This window comes from Grampus griseus, assembly GCF_964374135.1.
Source record: "Grampus griseus genome assembly, chromosome: 16".
Classification (NCBI taxonomy): domain Eukaryota; kingdom Metazoa; phylum Chordata; class Mammalia; order Artiodactyla; family Delphinidae; genus Grampus; species Grampus griseus.
Window position 1 is genome coordinate 27453155 of NC_139010.1, and position 16104 is coordinate 27469258.

General features: G+C 43.6%; 2 protein-coding genes across 21 annotated transcripts in view; both read right to left on the bottom strand.

Moving 5' to 3' along the window:
* PPP3CB (protein phosphatase 3 catalytic subunit beta) overlaps window positions 1–1369 on the bottom strand; it is a gene marked incomplete at its 5' end in the record, with an annotated part of 48113 nt that extends 46744 nt beyond the window's left edge. For 3 of the 5 annotated variants that reach the window (XM_082673130.1, XM_082673129.1, XM_082673128.1), the window contains one exon: window positions 1285–1369. In XM_082673130.1, coding sequence (XP_082529256.1) covers window positions 1285–1369 — 85 coding nt within the window. The remainder of the gene's footprint in view (window positions 1–1284) is intronic. The other 2 variants (XM_082673133.1, XM_082673132.1) reach the window with 1 other exon arrangement.
* Window positions 1370–3489: 2120 nt separating this feature from the next.
* The window catches only part of USP54 (ubiquitin specific peptidase 54), a 149257-nt gene continuing 136642 nt past the window's right edge, over window positions 3490–16104 (bottom strand). For 11 of the 16 annotated variants that reach the window (XM_082673120.1, XM_082673119.1, XM_082673114.1 and 8 more), the window contains 4 exons: window positions 11621–11739; window positions 10869–11009; window positions 6789–6975; window positions 3490–4769 (listed from right to left, as the gene is read on the bottom strand). In XM_082673120.1, the coding sequence (XP_082529246.1) occupies window positions 4210–4769; window positions 6789–6975; window positions 10869–11009; window positions 11621–11739 (1007 nt within the window). In that variant the 3' untranslated portion in view covers window positions 3490–4209. The remainder of the gene's footprint in view (window positions 4770–6788; window positions 6976–10868; window positions 11010–11620; window positions 11740–16104) is intronic. The other 5 variants (XM_082673113.1, XM_082673123.1, XM_082673122.1 and 2 more) reach the window with 2 other exon arrangements.

The window sequence follows — 16104 nt, forward strand, 5'->3', positions numbered from 1 at the left end:
AGATATACTATTAAGTTTTTTAAATTATCTACATAGCCTAGATACAAATTAGTGTTATTATTATTAAAGGAGACTCGAATTGACAAATTAAAATTAAAAAAACACAAAGGAAAAAGTTTTTCTTGTTTTTAAATATTTTAATGGAAACATGTCTAGTCAGATTTCCAAAACTGGGCTAACAGTGTTTACATTGTGCCAGTATACTTAAGAAGCTGAATTAAATAAATAAATAAAACAAATAAAAGTATCTATCTTTCAAAAATAAATGTGATACAATAAGGAAACCTTTATTCTAAAATGATTTCAATTTACTGACCAAGCTACAGGATAAAGAAAAATCATTTCAAATTATGTTTTTCACCTCCGCAGCAGTGCTTCAAGTTGATGGGCTCTCCCAGAAAGCGTGGAAATCTTAAGCAACTCTCAATTAGCCCTCAATTTCTCTATTTTAAATTAATCTGCTGACCTGTGGTCGTTAAACAACCATAAATTCTGCACCAGCTGAGAAATATTTAATTTTTTCTTCTAGGGGGAGTGTGTGGGTGTCTGCCTGCAAAGGAGGGCTAACCCCTCTTGGCCTTTGACCAAAAAGTGTTGACGGTTTTCTACGTAAATGCTTCTTCCTATCCCTGAAGCTTTTTTCTCTTTTATGCTGTCTTTTTTCCATCTATTCTGCACTTAAAGCCGGGGCCCCCAAATTCTGGCTCGTCCCTTCACCCTTGTCCAATCCCATACAGTTCCCCCAATTTCCGCGCGGGGTGACACCTGAGGGCCGAAGGCGAACCCCTGCGGCTGGCGCTAACTAGGCGCGAATAGGGCAGACGGCTGTCATTGGGGAGCAGACGTGGGCCAAAGCCGAGGTGATTTCTGACTGCTCATCGCCCGGCGCCGCGTGGCTGAAGGTCTCCGAGCCCCTCGGTCCGCCCAGGCAAGCAAGGCGTGCAGCTGTCGCGGTGCAGGAAGCTAATCGCGGCCTTTGGGCCGCTTTTGACAGACCGGGCAGGAAAAGAAAGGGGCTCTGCGACTAGTAGCCTCACCCCTTCGGCTAGGAGACCCCCCCAGGGCGAAACCCCCGCCACGGCCAGAAGGCAAGCGAGAGACCGCGGAGCCGCCGCCACCGACTCAGCCCAGCCCAGCAGGGGCCCGCCCAGGGGCCACTCCCCAAGGGAGGCAGCCAGTCATTCGCCCGCCCTTCCGGGCCCGCTCCGGAGGGGACGGTCTCCCGCCCGCCCTCACACAGCTACCTCCTCAGGCCAGGCCCTCAGGGCTTCGTCCACCTCTCACCTTTGACGACTCGGTCAGCCCCGGGAGGGGGCGGCGGGGGCGGGGGTGGGGGCGGTGCAGCCCGGGCCGGCTCCGGGGCGGCCATGCTGGGCCCGGGGCTCGGCTAGGCGCTGGGCCGGGCGGGGTTGGGGGCGGGGGCGGCGGCTACCAGAGCCAAGCGGCGGCGCCGCCGGGGAACATGGCGGACCCTCTTTCCCTACAGAGGGGCTAAGACCGGCATGCACCGCGCGTGCGGGGGCGGGGGCGGAGCAGGCTCTAGGGACTTGGGCAAAATTACTGAGGCTAGGAGAGAAACGGGACGAGCCAAGGGATCAGGTGAAAATTCTGGGCAGGCAGAAACAAAAGAGTGAGAAGAGATGGCTGTCTGCATCTAGTTGCTGCGGTGAATGAGTGCTAGGGAAAACGACACCAGCTTTTATGGAGCTCCCAGTAAGATGGGGTGACGATCAAACCTAAGAATCTCCTACTAATAGAGAAAAAATATATAACAATTTGACTACCGAATCCGGGTACTTTGGTTGGTAACTGAAAGGAGAAATAGAGGAAGCATTCTAGATTCTAGAGCAAAGCAACAGTTCAGAATGGAGTCTGAGAGAGAATCTGACTGACCCTTGTGTTTAGAGCCTGGAACTGTCAAGAGTCTGGAGGCACAGAGTAACAATGCAGGTAGAGCAGACTAGGCTCCAAGGGTTAAGAATCAAAACACGTAAGAGGAAAGAAAGGGATGACACCAAGAGACGTTCAAAGAGTACAGAATTCACCTGAAAAGGACACAGCCTCCCTCTTGATTCATTCAGAAAACAGAGATTCCGAAGGCAGAGGAGTAAGTAGGGAACTGGAAATTAGTTCCTCATAAGAAATACCTCACAGGATATTTCTCTGCATATACAGAAATGTGGGCCCAGGTTTTCTATGGAAACTTTATAGAGACGGACATTCATGGGGAACGGAGTAGTGGGACAAGAACTGACTGTTCGGGACTTCCCTGCTGGCACAATGGTTAAGAATCTGCCTGCTAATGCAGGGGACACGGGTTCGAGCCCTGGTCTGGGAAGATCCCACGTGCTGTGGAGCAATTAAGCCTGTGCGCCACAACTACTGAGCCTGTGCTCTAGAGCCTGCATGCCGCAACTACTGAGCCCGAGAGCCACAACTACTGAAGCCCACGCACCTAGAGCCTGTGCTCCGCAACAAGAGAAGCCACCGCAATGAGAAGCCCGTGCACCACAACGAAGAGTAGCCCCCGCTCGCCACAACTAGAGTAAGCCCATGCGCAGCAAAGACCCAGTGCAGCCAAAAATAAATTTAAAAAAAAAAGAACTGACTGTTCAATCAATAATTATTAGAAGTGTGTATGACACCAGGAAAGGTACTGGATCATGAACAGAGACCAGCATATCCACTAAGCTCTATATATCTTGATGGCATAGGATTCAAGTAGCATAGGGTAAGAAATGCCTGCACATCCTCCTGCTCAATACTACATGTGCTCAGAATCTGTTCATAATAGATGGAGATAATTAGATAAGCAGTTGTTCAAAGGTCTCAAAGAGCACCTCTCTACCTCTTCATTTCGTCAATCTCAGTGATCGTGAGAGCTGGGGTAAAACAGAAGAGAAATGCCCAATGGGTATTCTTTGCAAAGGGAACTCACAAAATATTTTTTAGAGGGAGGTGAATTTGGGAGTGAGGCAGGGGTGAAAATGGATCTTTCTGGCATGGAAGTGCAATAATTCCACAGGGGAAGGGGAGGGGCAGCCATGGGAAGAGAGCAAGGAAAGGATACGAGGCGCATCACAAACTTGTAGAGGGAGGGCACCAAGAGTACCTAGATCAGGAGTGAGTTTGTAAGAGGAGTTTGAATCCCCAGAAAATCTCCCTAAGGAGGGAAGGAGAAAGTGTGTAATGTGTTGAGTGCCTCTTGGCAGGAAAGGGATAGAAAATATACTAGTGGCAATAATAACAAGGAAAGTCACTCCATATTAGGACCCATTGACTCCTACCTTGAATATATACCCTTCAACTATCCTTCAATTCCTCTTTGGCTGCTCACTTTCACTCAGTCAAAAGCCATATACAGAGCCCCAGGCCTCTGGGAATTGGTATTTCTTGCTTCTCCAGGCTTCCCCACCCCAATACAAAAGAGCAAGAGCATACAAAAGGGATTAAATAGACAATTAAGTGACAAGGAATTAAATAGAACTATCTTATAGATTTATTAATGAAAAATACTTTACAAAAACAGTATGTTTGGCCCTAAAATAGTTCAGCTGACTCTCAGGGTTTACAACGGCGACTGAGCGAGTGGCAGTAATGGCTCTGCTGCTGAGGACAGGAGGGTATGTTAGTGTGCCTGACTCCATCTGTTCAGAAGAGCAATTGTTATGTTGGCAGCCTCGCATTCTAGGCCAAAAGTTTGAGGGCAGAGGGACAATCTGGGCAGGTGGGTTAGCCTGAATGTTGTGGTCAAGACCAACACTACAGGGCTACATGTCCCTCCAAGGATGGGGGATTGGGAAGACAGAAGGTCAGGTAATAGGGACAGGTGGATAAAACAAAGAAGTTGGTAATATAATAAGGAACAGAATACGAGGGCTCAGGTGGAGGTGGGGGCATAGAGTATTCAGGAATAAAACGGTGACCCTAAGATCCTAAGGAATGGCTAGTGTCCAGAGTAATATGGATTCATCTTTAAGGTGGGTCAAATAAAGCCCTAAACAGCAGCTGCTTCCTTTTGCTAGGTGAATGGAAATTGGAATTTCAAATATTCCCTCTCAAAGAGCCAGGTCTCTTTAGCGGTTCCTGGCACCCCTAGGAGAAGGTGCCAACTCTATGCTGAGATGAGACTAGCACAGCCCCAGCAGGGATGCAGGGTACCAACTCTATAGAGAAAGCTGTGGCTCCAGGAGAGGAAAGGGGTGACCTTTACCACCTGCTGTGCTGCATGGCTCTAGCCCTGATCTGCTCTCTTCCAGGGGCATCTGCTAGAACAAACAGAAACTCCTCTCTCCCTGTCCTCCTGTGCCCAGATTGCAGGGTATAACTGCTTTGCCTCCAGTCATCATCTGGGGGCATATCTACTCTTCGAGGACCAGGGGCTCGAAACTCTGGAACAGGACCTGAATTCCAAGCTGACCTCAGGGGTACACGAAGACTGCTTGACGGCAGAGACACAGGGTAAACAATGGGAACGTGGGAGGGTGAATGGAAAAGATCCTCCCAGGACTGAGCATGAGGAACCTGAAGGCCCTGGTGTCTCTCTGGTAGTGTGGCAGTGTGAGTTAGCTGAGGCTTGCACCCTGGAGTAGTCAGGAATCTGGCGCCAATATGCTGGTTGGTCTCTGACCATGCTCCCCAGGAGGCATCTGTTCTGGTTCGATGGGGGAGACTCCGGTAGTTCAAAGTCCTTCCTGTGTGCTTGACCGCTTCGGAAGTTTCACCCCTGTCACACATAGCCAGAAACTGCTGGACACTCCTCGAAGTTCCTGGGAAGAGAAAAGAAACCCAACGATTGAGCATCTTCAGTAAAACCATTCTCCTTTCCAGAGGACCATTTCTGGCTTTTCCTTCCAACTCCCCACCTCTCCAAGAACATACACATAAGGGAAAGAAGGAACCTAGTTTTGCTTTTAATTTCATTTTTTAAAATTCTTAATAAACATTAAAATCAAGTCTCTTACCTCCAACCTGTGCAAATGAAACAGTCTCCTGGATGTTGCCATACTTCTGTCTCACTGCACTATAATCCTTCCTCCAAAAGACACACACACACACACACACACAGTCACACACAAATGGCTCTCTAATATTGCAAATGTATGTTCTCACTGTGACAACTTTACTCCTTAAGAGCCACCACTCCAAAACATCACTCAGTTTTTCTGAACATGGTACCTTCACTGAAGTTAAGCTGTGTCTGCTTACATTCTTGCTCATTCTCCAAGATCTCTGCTTTTGTTTGCACCACTCCCACATACATAATGTGAAATGCCTTTTCTATACATTGATTCCCCTTTACTTAAAAGAAACAAAATAACTAATTTTCAAAAAATCACTTCTAAACAATATTTTTCATTCTTTATTTTAAAATTCCATCAACACCTGTACTATACTTACACATATGTATATCTGACTATTGAAACTCTGAGCTCTTTGAGAGCAGAGAGCTGCCTTCTTTCTCCCCTGTATTCACTGTAGCATTTGGTGCAGAACAAGTTGCAATAAATGCTGCCTGACTAATCAGATACCCCTAATAACTGTCAAAGGAGGCTGGCTACCTGGCTGTTCCACTGAGTAATATGAAGTCCATTTGTCCAGAAGGCCTGCGTATCCAAAGCTCCCTAAAATTTGGACACAAATATCAACAATACTACTCTATCTTCTGTTCTAAGAATGACAACCATCCCTCCTTGCCCTGGGGATTTACATATCCACAGACAGGTTTCTCAACCTCGGCACTACTGATATTTTGGGCTGACAGCTCTTTGTTTTGGGGGTGGGATGGGGTGTGCAAGGAAACTGCTTGTGCATTGCTGGATGTTTAGCAGCATCCCTGGCCCCTCTACCCACTATATGCCAGTAGCACCTCCCCTTTCCCGTTGAGAATCACTGCCTTAAACTGTAGATTCAGCCCATAAGGAGGAAAAGGAACAAATCTAGCTGTGGAGGGTCAAAGCCAAAAGGATACTGTCCACCTTCCCCAGGATTGTCTGGGTCTCTATACATGGTATGGATATTCCAAGGGTCTTTCCAAGTCTCCCATTCACACCTCGTCCTCCTAGATCAGGGGTCCCCAACCCCGGAGCCACGGTCTGCTATCTGTCCATGGCCTGTTAGGAACCAGACCACACAGCAGGAGGTGAGCAGCAGGGGAGCAAGCGAAGCTTCATCAGTATTTACAGCCACTCCCCATCACTCGCATTACCGCTGGAGCTCTGCCTCCTGTCAGCATTATGGCGAGTTGTATAATTATTTCATTATATATTACAATGTAATAGTAATAGAAGTAAAATGCACAATAAATGTAATGCGCTTGAATCATCCCCAAACCATCCCCCCTGCCCCTCCCATCTGTGGAAAAATTGTCTTCCACGAAACTGGTCCCTGGTGCCAAAAAGGTTGGGGACCGCTGTCCTAGACCATCGCTCAACTGAGACTCGGGATAGAAGGAGAGGAAACTAGCTGATAGGGATGACACTTCCTGTTTTGGGGGATCTTAAAGACTGGGTATTAACTCCCCTTGGTCACTTAAAAGCATATCCTATCATGACTGAAGCAATTCATTTTCATGGGTAGTTAGATTCTGGGAGCTCTGGTCTAGACCATGTTGCCCAAGAAATGATTCAATCATAATTCATCTTTAAAGCAGTCATTCATATCCCTTTACAACCCCACCTGTGACCCCTCTTCCCCCACCCCCCAACAGGTGTACTGATTTGATTCTTCCAAGTCCCTGGAAATGTACCACATTCCAGCACATAATAGTAGATTGTGGGGAGAGTTACCTGGGGGTCTATGGGGCTCCCCTGCCACGCTGGGCATCAAGACATCTGGGGACAGGAACTGTGGTTGGGATGGGTAGAGTTGGGGACCAAGGAGAAACACAGGAGGGTCATGGATGACAGGGAGGGAAGAGGAGCTGGAACAACGGTGCCCGGTTTCCAAAGGCTTTTTCCTCGCGTTTGATGAATCCTTATAATGAGACAAGACAAAAAAACATAGAGATGAGGATTAACACAGAGCAGGATATGGTTGGGTAAACAGTGAGGAAAGCAGGGGGAGATGGAAGGAACTAGAGTACAAGCATTCCTTAATCTAGAGAGGGACCCAATTTACTTGTCACTCTCCCTATCAGCCCCTCTAGGAAACATCCTGACCACTATGAACTGGAGACACCAAACTACAGATTCTCTTCCCTTAATCTATCTTCCTCATAACCCTCACCTTCCCAAACCTAACATCAAGGTCTTTAGCAAACTCCTTAATGCTAATAGTAGAATTAGAGAGATTGCGATAGAAATTTAAAAATAGAGAAGAGGGGAATTCCCTGGCGGTCCAGGACTATGCGCTTTCATTGCTAAGGGAACAGGTTCAATCCCTGGTCAGGGAACGAAGATCCCACAAGCTGCTCAGCATGGCCAAAAAAAAGTAACAAAAGCCTCTAAAAAATACATATTTAAAAATTAAGAAATTAAAAATAGAGAAGAAATGAGAGAAATTCAGAAAGCCTGAGAGATTGAAAAAGAAAATTCTACACTCTCTCTAAATATTGGGAACTAATATATATCTCCCTAAATGTACAATCAAAAACTCTCTATTCCATCTTTCCCATTACTGCTACACTCTACAGTCTCCACTTTGGTGCTGCCTGTCAAGTTTGTACCCATTGATGCTTATGACCTGCTCTATGCTCCATTCAACATTCACTTCTGTGGCAAAATCTCTGAAATATCCCCTTTAACATATGAAACACTAATATGTCCAAAATTGAACCAACATTCTTCCAAACTCCTCCTCCTGGTACCGTATTTTCTTGTCACCTAGACTCAAATGTTGACATTGCCCTTGATTTTGCACTTTTCTTCCACAATTCCATTAGTTACCTATGCCATGTAATGTCATTTCTACCTATAGGTTTTTTTTTTTTTTTTGCAGTACGCGGGCCTCTCACTGTTGTGGCCTCTCCCGTTGTGGAGCACAGGCTCCGGACTCGCAGGCTTAGCAGCCATGGCTCACGGGCCCAGCCACTTAGCGGCATGTGGGATCTTCCCGGACCGGGGCATGAACCCGTGTCCCCTGCATCGGCAGGCGGACTCTCAACCACTGCGCCACCAGGGAAGCCCTCTACCTATAGGTTTTATATTTAAACTCAATTGGACCACTGCAGCAGCCTCCAATTTAGTCTTCCTATCTCCAGCCCACTACCTCCTTAGTGTGGCCTGCAAGTTCCTATGTGATATGGCAATGCTGATCTTTCTCACTTTATCTCCTACCATTCCTGTGCCTTTTACACTCTAACCTTCTTAACGTTCCTCAAACACACCAAGCTCATTCCACCTCAGGGCCTTTACACTCTGCGTTTCTGTTACCGGGAATGTTCTTCCCGTGGCTTACACCTTCATGTCACTGAGGTCTCTGATCAAATGTTACTTTCTTAGAGCTGATTTCCCTCACTACTCTATCAAAAATAGCCCTGAGAATAACCACTATTACCTCTTTACTCCTCATCCTCTTCCTTTGCTTTATTCTTCTTTATCACACATTGTCTGGGGTTTACTTGTTTATTGTCTTTCTCTCTTAGTAGAATACATTTATTTTCACTCCAGTATCCCCAGCACCTTGAACAGCTCCTGGAACATTATAGGCACTTAATAAATAATATATTAAATAAAATAATCTATATTCCAGTATATCTTATTTCCTTTACTAGATTGTAAGATATTTTGTGTTGTTCCATCAGTGTGTGCTCATAGCACCTAACAACAGCATGGCACATGGTAGGCATTTACCATATAGCATAAGGACCAGGTGCTAGTCCTCTCGGCATGTGACACAGCCATAGAAGAAAGAGACACCACTCTTCACTGGTTTCCTTTCTATCTCTCTGGTCTCTTTTACCAAGTCTCCTTTTGGGGTTCTTCAGAAGAACCACCTCAAATCTGATACTCTTCAGGGATATGTCCTGGTTCCTCGCCTCTTTTTGTAATACTCTTCCTCTTTTTAGTGGCTATGATTCTCAAATCTCAATTTCAAGTTTATATGTCTCACAACCAAAGGCTACCAGATACCTGTCTCCACTCAAGCTTAATATATCCAAAATTGCAGATATCTCTCCCCCCAAATATATTCCTGCTTCTCCTCCCTCAAATATTATCATTATCAACCTACAATTCCTAGATATTATCCTTGATTCTCCTTTCTCCATATCCAGGCAAGTAGGTACCAAACACATTAATTTTTACTTCCTAATTGGCTCTCCAGTATGTCCACTTCTATCCTCCTGAACTCCTTACTGTGGTTCATGATATGACCCTTGTTTATAGTGTTTCCAGTCTCACTTGTCAATACTCTCCATCCTTCCCTCACCAGACTCTAATCATGCCATACCAATGAGCTTCTTTTAATTCAGTTAATGTCTGCTTCAGGTCCCTTTATCTGCTACATTCTTTTTACTTCCTGTAGGAAGACTTCCCTGATTCTTCAAGCCTGGTTTAGATGTCCCCTCTATTATGCTTCCATAGCATTAAATCCTATCATATTATATTACAATTGTTTATTTATCTGTCTCCCCCAGTAGACTGTAAAGTCATGAGAGCAGGGACTGTATCTAGCTCACTCACCACCACTTCCCCAGCATCTGGCACAATACCTAGAACATAAGCTCAAAAAGCATTTGTTTAAAAGAATGAATCGGGACTTCCCTGGCAGTCCAGTGGTTAAGACTTCGGCTTCCAATGCAGGGGTTGTGGGTTCGATCCCTGGCAGGGAGCTAAGATCCCACAGCCTTCGTGATCAAAAAACCAGAACATAAAACAGAAGCAATTTTGTAACAAATTCAATAAAGACTTTAAAAAAATGGTCCACATCAAAAAAAAAAGAACGAATCAATGAATAAATGAATGATACAGAAGTCAGGACAAAGGAAGCCAACTCTCCTAGGAAAATAACAATTCGCCATTAAAGGTATATGAGAACAAATATTGGGAAGAAAAGGCCACCTTTTCCAAAAAGAATGGCCAACTGTTCAGAGCTCTTTAGAAACTTATGAGCAATAAACTGGAAAAAATGACTACCTCTAGGGAAAGCAGTTGGATCTGAAGAAGTGGTGGAAGAGACAGTTTTCTTTTTGTACATTTTTATATCACATATTTAAGACCTGTTTTTTAGTATTTGTCAAACTGACCTGGTGAGCATGCTTCAATATACTGGTGCTTTGTATCCTGACCCCTACTGAAATAAAAATTCAACTTGCTTTGGGCAAGTGTGTGAAATTCTCCAAAGGCACGTTTTAGAAACCCAACCACTGAAACTATTTGATTTAGCTGATCTCTGCTGACTTGGGTGTCCCTGTCCCTTTCACATATAGACTACTGCATTAATGCCATATGAAAAGCCCCAAGGATGAGGATTTTAAATTATTTTCCTTCTCTTGCTAATGTACATGCTTCATTTCAGCTTGAAAGCACACTGGACCCTACTCAGTCACGTACTAGGATGGGGAAGAAAAGGCAAAAAAATACTCCAACCCATCTCTTATCTTCTTCCTTTGATTAGTACAGTGGGTTCTAACCCAGTCAGCAGCAGTGGCTTCTCCAAGACTCCTCTTGAGGCTGCTAGTACTCTTCTCATCCTGGGGAAGCCTATAATACACCTTCCAGAACTGCTACAGAGAAGGGACATTCTTCTAGGCTCCAAGTAAATGTGTGTCAAGAAAATAATGACTATGTGTCCTCATTTTTGCTGAGTGCATATGGCTTTCCCCCAGATTACAACTTTCAGCTTCTCCTGCCCCTTCACCTGCAGTATATTTTTACCTAGCAAGAGAAAGAAGATGCTCTGAATAGATAGACCCTGATTCTACTTACAAAACTGTGGGAAGAGACTGGGACGTCCTCCCTCTCTGAGACAACGGTGCCACTGAGACTGCGTGAGATGCGCCGAAAGTTCTCTGCACCATACTGATCATCCTCCCCACACTCCCTGCTGGGGCCTCGGCCAGGTGCAGCCTTCAAACACACAGACACACACAGGCAGACACAGAACACCAGACATGTGGTTTTCCCACAGACCCTGTCCCGAGGGATATGGGAGAGAATAGGGTAAGACTCACTAGTAGATATCTGAATTAGACGTATTTAAAAGGTAGTGGCCATATGGCAATCTCCTCTCACTCAAAAGAAGCCCAATCTGGGACGAAGTGAGAGAGTAGCATTGACATATGTACACTACCAAATGTAAAATAGATAGCTAGTGGGAAGCAGCCGCATAGCACAGGGAGATCAGCTCGGTGCTTTGTGACCACCTAGAGGGGTGGGATAGGGAGGGTGGGAGGGAGATGCAAGAGGGAGGGGATATGGGGATATAGGTATATGTATAGCTGATTCACTGTTATACAGCAGAAACTAACACAACATTGTAAAGCAATTATACTCCAATAAAGATGTTAAAAAAAAGAAAAAAAGAAAAAGAAGAAGCCCAATCATAGACCTTCTTCTCTTCCAACAGCCCCACATTACCATGCCGCTGCTTTACCACCAACCCTACCACTCATCTCTCTCCATAATTCTTTCCCAACACATCACCCCATGCCCAAAACTTTAGCACCTGAGGTGGCTACCTGAGAAGTAGACACTGTATTGGCTTCATGGAGACTGTGCTCTATTTCTGCTGTTGGGGTCTTTGAGAGATCAAGGCCAGGGGCTGAGCGCAACCTCCTTCCTACACCATCTGTAGAGCCTGAGGAGGAAAACATAAATACAAGTTGAAGCCATCTCTTCTCCTGGAGTCTAAACCCAGCCTGGCAGCACAACACTCAGGAATTCTTGTTTCATTAAATAACAAATATGCATCTCTGAATCCACTGGAGGATGGGCTCCTGGAACGTAGAAGCAGGAGTTTCAGAATATGGATAGCTTCCTATAAGACTATAAGGATCTCAGAACACAGGCCTTGAAGAACCTTGTTGAGAAAGGGCTCTGTGGACAGATAGCTGAATAGCAAATATAATCAGCTTTGCTTCTGTCAGCCTTGGGCCCAAGACTTATAATACATACAGAGGAAATTATCTGATATAGTGATTCTCTAGAGTGTCTGTGATGACAAAGGAACTATTATCTCCAGTCTGGTTAGGAATTGAAAATTATCATAGTAATCACATATTAAACCGACTCATTTTACAAAGCAGGAAAATGAGTTCCAGGATCTGACAAGTAGTAAGTAGTTTAACCAGGATTAAAACTCAAGTCTCTGCACTTACACTTCCAGTTATATACTACGAGCAGGAGCTCTTCAGCAACATTTTGTATGTGCAGTGCTCTTTTACTTCCCCCATTATCTTCTCTTTTTTTTTTTTTTCCTGTACACGGGCCTCTCACTGTTGTGGCCTCTCCCGTTGCGGAGCACAGGCTCCGGACACGCAGGTTCAGTGGCCATGGCTCATGGGCCCAGCCGCTCCGCGGCATGTGGGATCTTCCCGGACCGGGGCACGAACCCGTGTTCCCTGCATCAGCAGGCGGACTCCCAAGCACTGCGCCAGCAGGGAAGCCCCAGCTTCTCTCTTTTCTTCACTTAAATTCTAAACAAATTCTAAATGTTTATCTCTTCCTCAAAATCTTGCGAGACTATTAAGAGATGAGCTGTTCCAAACTGGATATGTGACTCCCAAGGCGCACTCACCCCAATACAACTAATTAAGCCTTCCATTCTGAAAATGCACACATCCTTGACCTACATTTGATATATATGTCTATTGCCAATTCATGTCTTGATTTGTTATTTTGATTCTGATATTGCTGATATACTAAGCTAGAAGGCCAGTTATTTTCAATATTTCCTTGTGCTTAAATGCAGTGGTTCCAATACTACCTCAGATTCATCTAGAACTTTTAAAAAATACAGCTTTGTGTACCTCTCTGCAGACCTACTGAATCACAATCTTTCTGGCTGGAGCCTGGGAATATTTATTTTTAAAAGGTTTCCACAAAAAGTGTGGGAGAATATCCTCAAACATTGTTGGAAGAAATGTGAAATGTTATAGTTTTCCTAAAAAGCAATCTAGAGATAACCATTAAGACTGAAAATATATTTATCCTCTTAACCAATAGTTCTACTCCTGGGAATAAGAAGCAAAACTATCTGTTTATTGCAGCCTTGTTTGTAGTGGCCAAGAACTAGAAATAAAGTAATGCCCATCTATAGCAGAATGGCTAAATACATTACGGTATCCTCAATATCAAATATTGTCCAGCCACTAAAAAGAATGAATTGAGTTAAACTAGATGACTTAGAGGAATTTTCATCAAGTATTGTTGAGTTAAAGGAAAAAAATCTGTAATATTATCCCCAAACAAAAAAAACACTATATATGTAGGTCTATATAGGATTATATGAACAGAGAAATACAGAAATATGCACATTAGACTACTGTCTGAGAAGGTGGTGGGGGATAAATGGTAGGGATTGATTTGAGGGAAGGAGAGAGAAACAAAAATTGTCTGTAGTAAAAACATCATAGGAACTTCCCTGGCTGTCTAGTGGTTAAGAATCCGCCTTACAATGAAGGGGACATGGGTTCGATCCCTGGTCAGGGAACTAAGATCCCACATGCCATGGGGCAAGTAAGCCCATGCCCCGTAACTACTGAGCATGCAGGCCACAACTAGAGAGCCCATGTGCCACAACTACTGAGCCCACGTGCTCTGGAGCCTGCACGCTCTGGAGCCCGTGCACCACAACTACAGAGAAGCCTGCCCAGCGCAGCAAGGGGCACATATGCTGCAACAGAAGATCCTGCATGCCACAACTAAGACCCGACGCAGTCAAAAATAAAATAAAATAAAATAAATAAATAAATATAAAACAACAACAACAACAATCATGTGTGCTATGATCCCATTTATATAAAATTATTCTGGGCTTCCCTGGTAGTGCAGTGGTTAAGAATCTCCCTGCCAATGCAGGGGACACAGGTTCGAGCCCTGGTCCAGGAAGATCCCACATGCCACGGAACAACTAAGCCCTTGCACCACAACTACTGAGCCTGTGCTCTAGAGCCCGTGAGCCACAACTACTGAGCCTACGTGCCACAACTACTGAAGCCCATGTGCCTAGAGCCTATGCTCTGCAACAAGAGAAGTCATCTCAATGAGAAGCCCGCGCACTGCAACAAAGAATAGCCCCTGCTCGTTGCAACTAGAGAAAGCCCGCGCACAGCAATGAAGACCCAATGCAGCCAAAAATAAATAAATTTATTTTAAAAATAATAATAATAAAATTTTTCTTCCTTTTTTTAAAAAACCCATTCTTCAGGTGACTATGATGGACAGGCAGATTTAAGAATTACAGCTGTAATGGTTAGAATTTGGTGCTCCTCTAATCAAGTCAAGTGTGATTCCTACCTAGACAAGAAGGTAGCCATTGGAACCTCCTGAAGAGAGTAGACACTGATTCCTTTAAAGATACTTAAACAGAGATGGAGGTGGCCTTCTGTAAGGAGTACTGTTGAGGGGACTTCTCGATTTGACAGAATTAAGGTGACATCTACTCACTGATCAATAGTAACAAGAAGAAAGACTACCAGACATTATGTACTTCTTGATATGATATAAGAAGTCTAAGTACTACCTATGAAATATTCTTATTTTTAAAAAGTAAACCTGATTTTAATCAAGAATCAAACCTTCTAGCCCTAAGTACCAAGTTATAGGGAAAAAGAGGGTCTTAGGAGAACATGTTTTAAAAACAAAATGACAACAAAAAAACCTCTCCTAGAATATAATCTAAAACGTGGAAGACAAATGACCAAATTTCTTCAACAAATAAATGGCAAGGGGAAAAAAGAGACAGGAATCTTACAGGCTTAAAAGAAGCCTTGAGACACATCAACAAAATGCAATGTGTGGATCTTGTTTGGATTCTGATTCGAAATAAACCAACTGTGAAAAGACACCTGTGGGACAATTGAAAAAAATTGAATACTGGCTAGTTACTGTATTATATTAAGAAATTATTGCTAATTTTTTAGGTATAATAATATTATAGTTCTGCGTTTTAAAAAAGAGTCTTTATTTCTTAGAGATACATTCCAAACTATTTATGGAGGAAATGATATAATGTCTGGGATTTACTTTAAAATAATCCAGTGGGGAGGGAAAGTGGCAGGGGCGGGGGAGGGGTCCCTAAATCAAAATCAGCCATCGGTTGATAATTGGGCAAGATCATCTTGGAAGTTAGTGATAAGAACAAGGGGGTGATTATAGCATTTACTCTTTACTTTAGAATATATTTGAAGTTTTCCATAACAAAACATTATTTTTAATTTTTAAGATGATGTGTGAGCAACTTCAAAATACTATGAAATTTAGAATATAGGTCAAGGGCAGTGTTCACATAACCCTTTAGGAACTATAGTCATGTCAAAACTAATCTGGTTGCAAAATACCACATTCTATATGATTCTATTTATATGAAATGTCCAAAATAGGTCATCTATAGGCAGAAAATAGATTAGAGGTTTACTGGGGAGTGAATACTAATGGGTACAGGATTTCTTTTGGGGGTGATGAAAAAATACTTTAACTGATTGTGGTAATGGATGGACAACTCTGTCAATATCCTAAAAAACCACTAAATTGTACACTTTAAATAGGTGAATTGTCCAGTACATAAATTATATATCAATAAAGCTTTCTTTTTTTTAAAGCAATAAGTCATACAGAGAAAGACAAATACTATATGATCACACTTATATGTGGAATCTTTAAAAAAGCCAAACTCATAGAAACAGAGAATGGAATGGTAGCTGCCAGGAGCCAGGGGGTGGGGGGAATATAGAGGTGCTGATCAAAGGGTACACATCATTTCCACTTATAAGATGAATAAGTTCTGAGGATCTAATGTATAGCATGGTGACTATGGTTAACAATATTGTATTACTATATACCTGAAAGTTGCTAAGACAGTAAATCTTAAATGTTCTCACCACAAAAAAAAGAAAGAAAGATATTGTAATTAGGTATGGTGATGGCTGTGTTAACTAACTTTGCTGTGGTAATCATTTTGCAATATATACATGTATCAAACCATCACACTGTAGACCTTAAA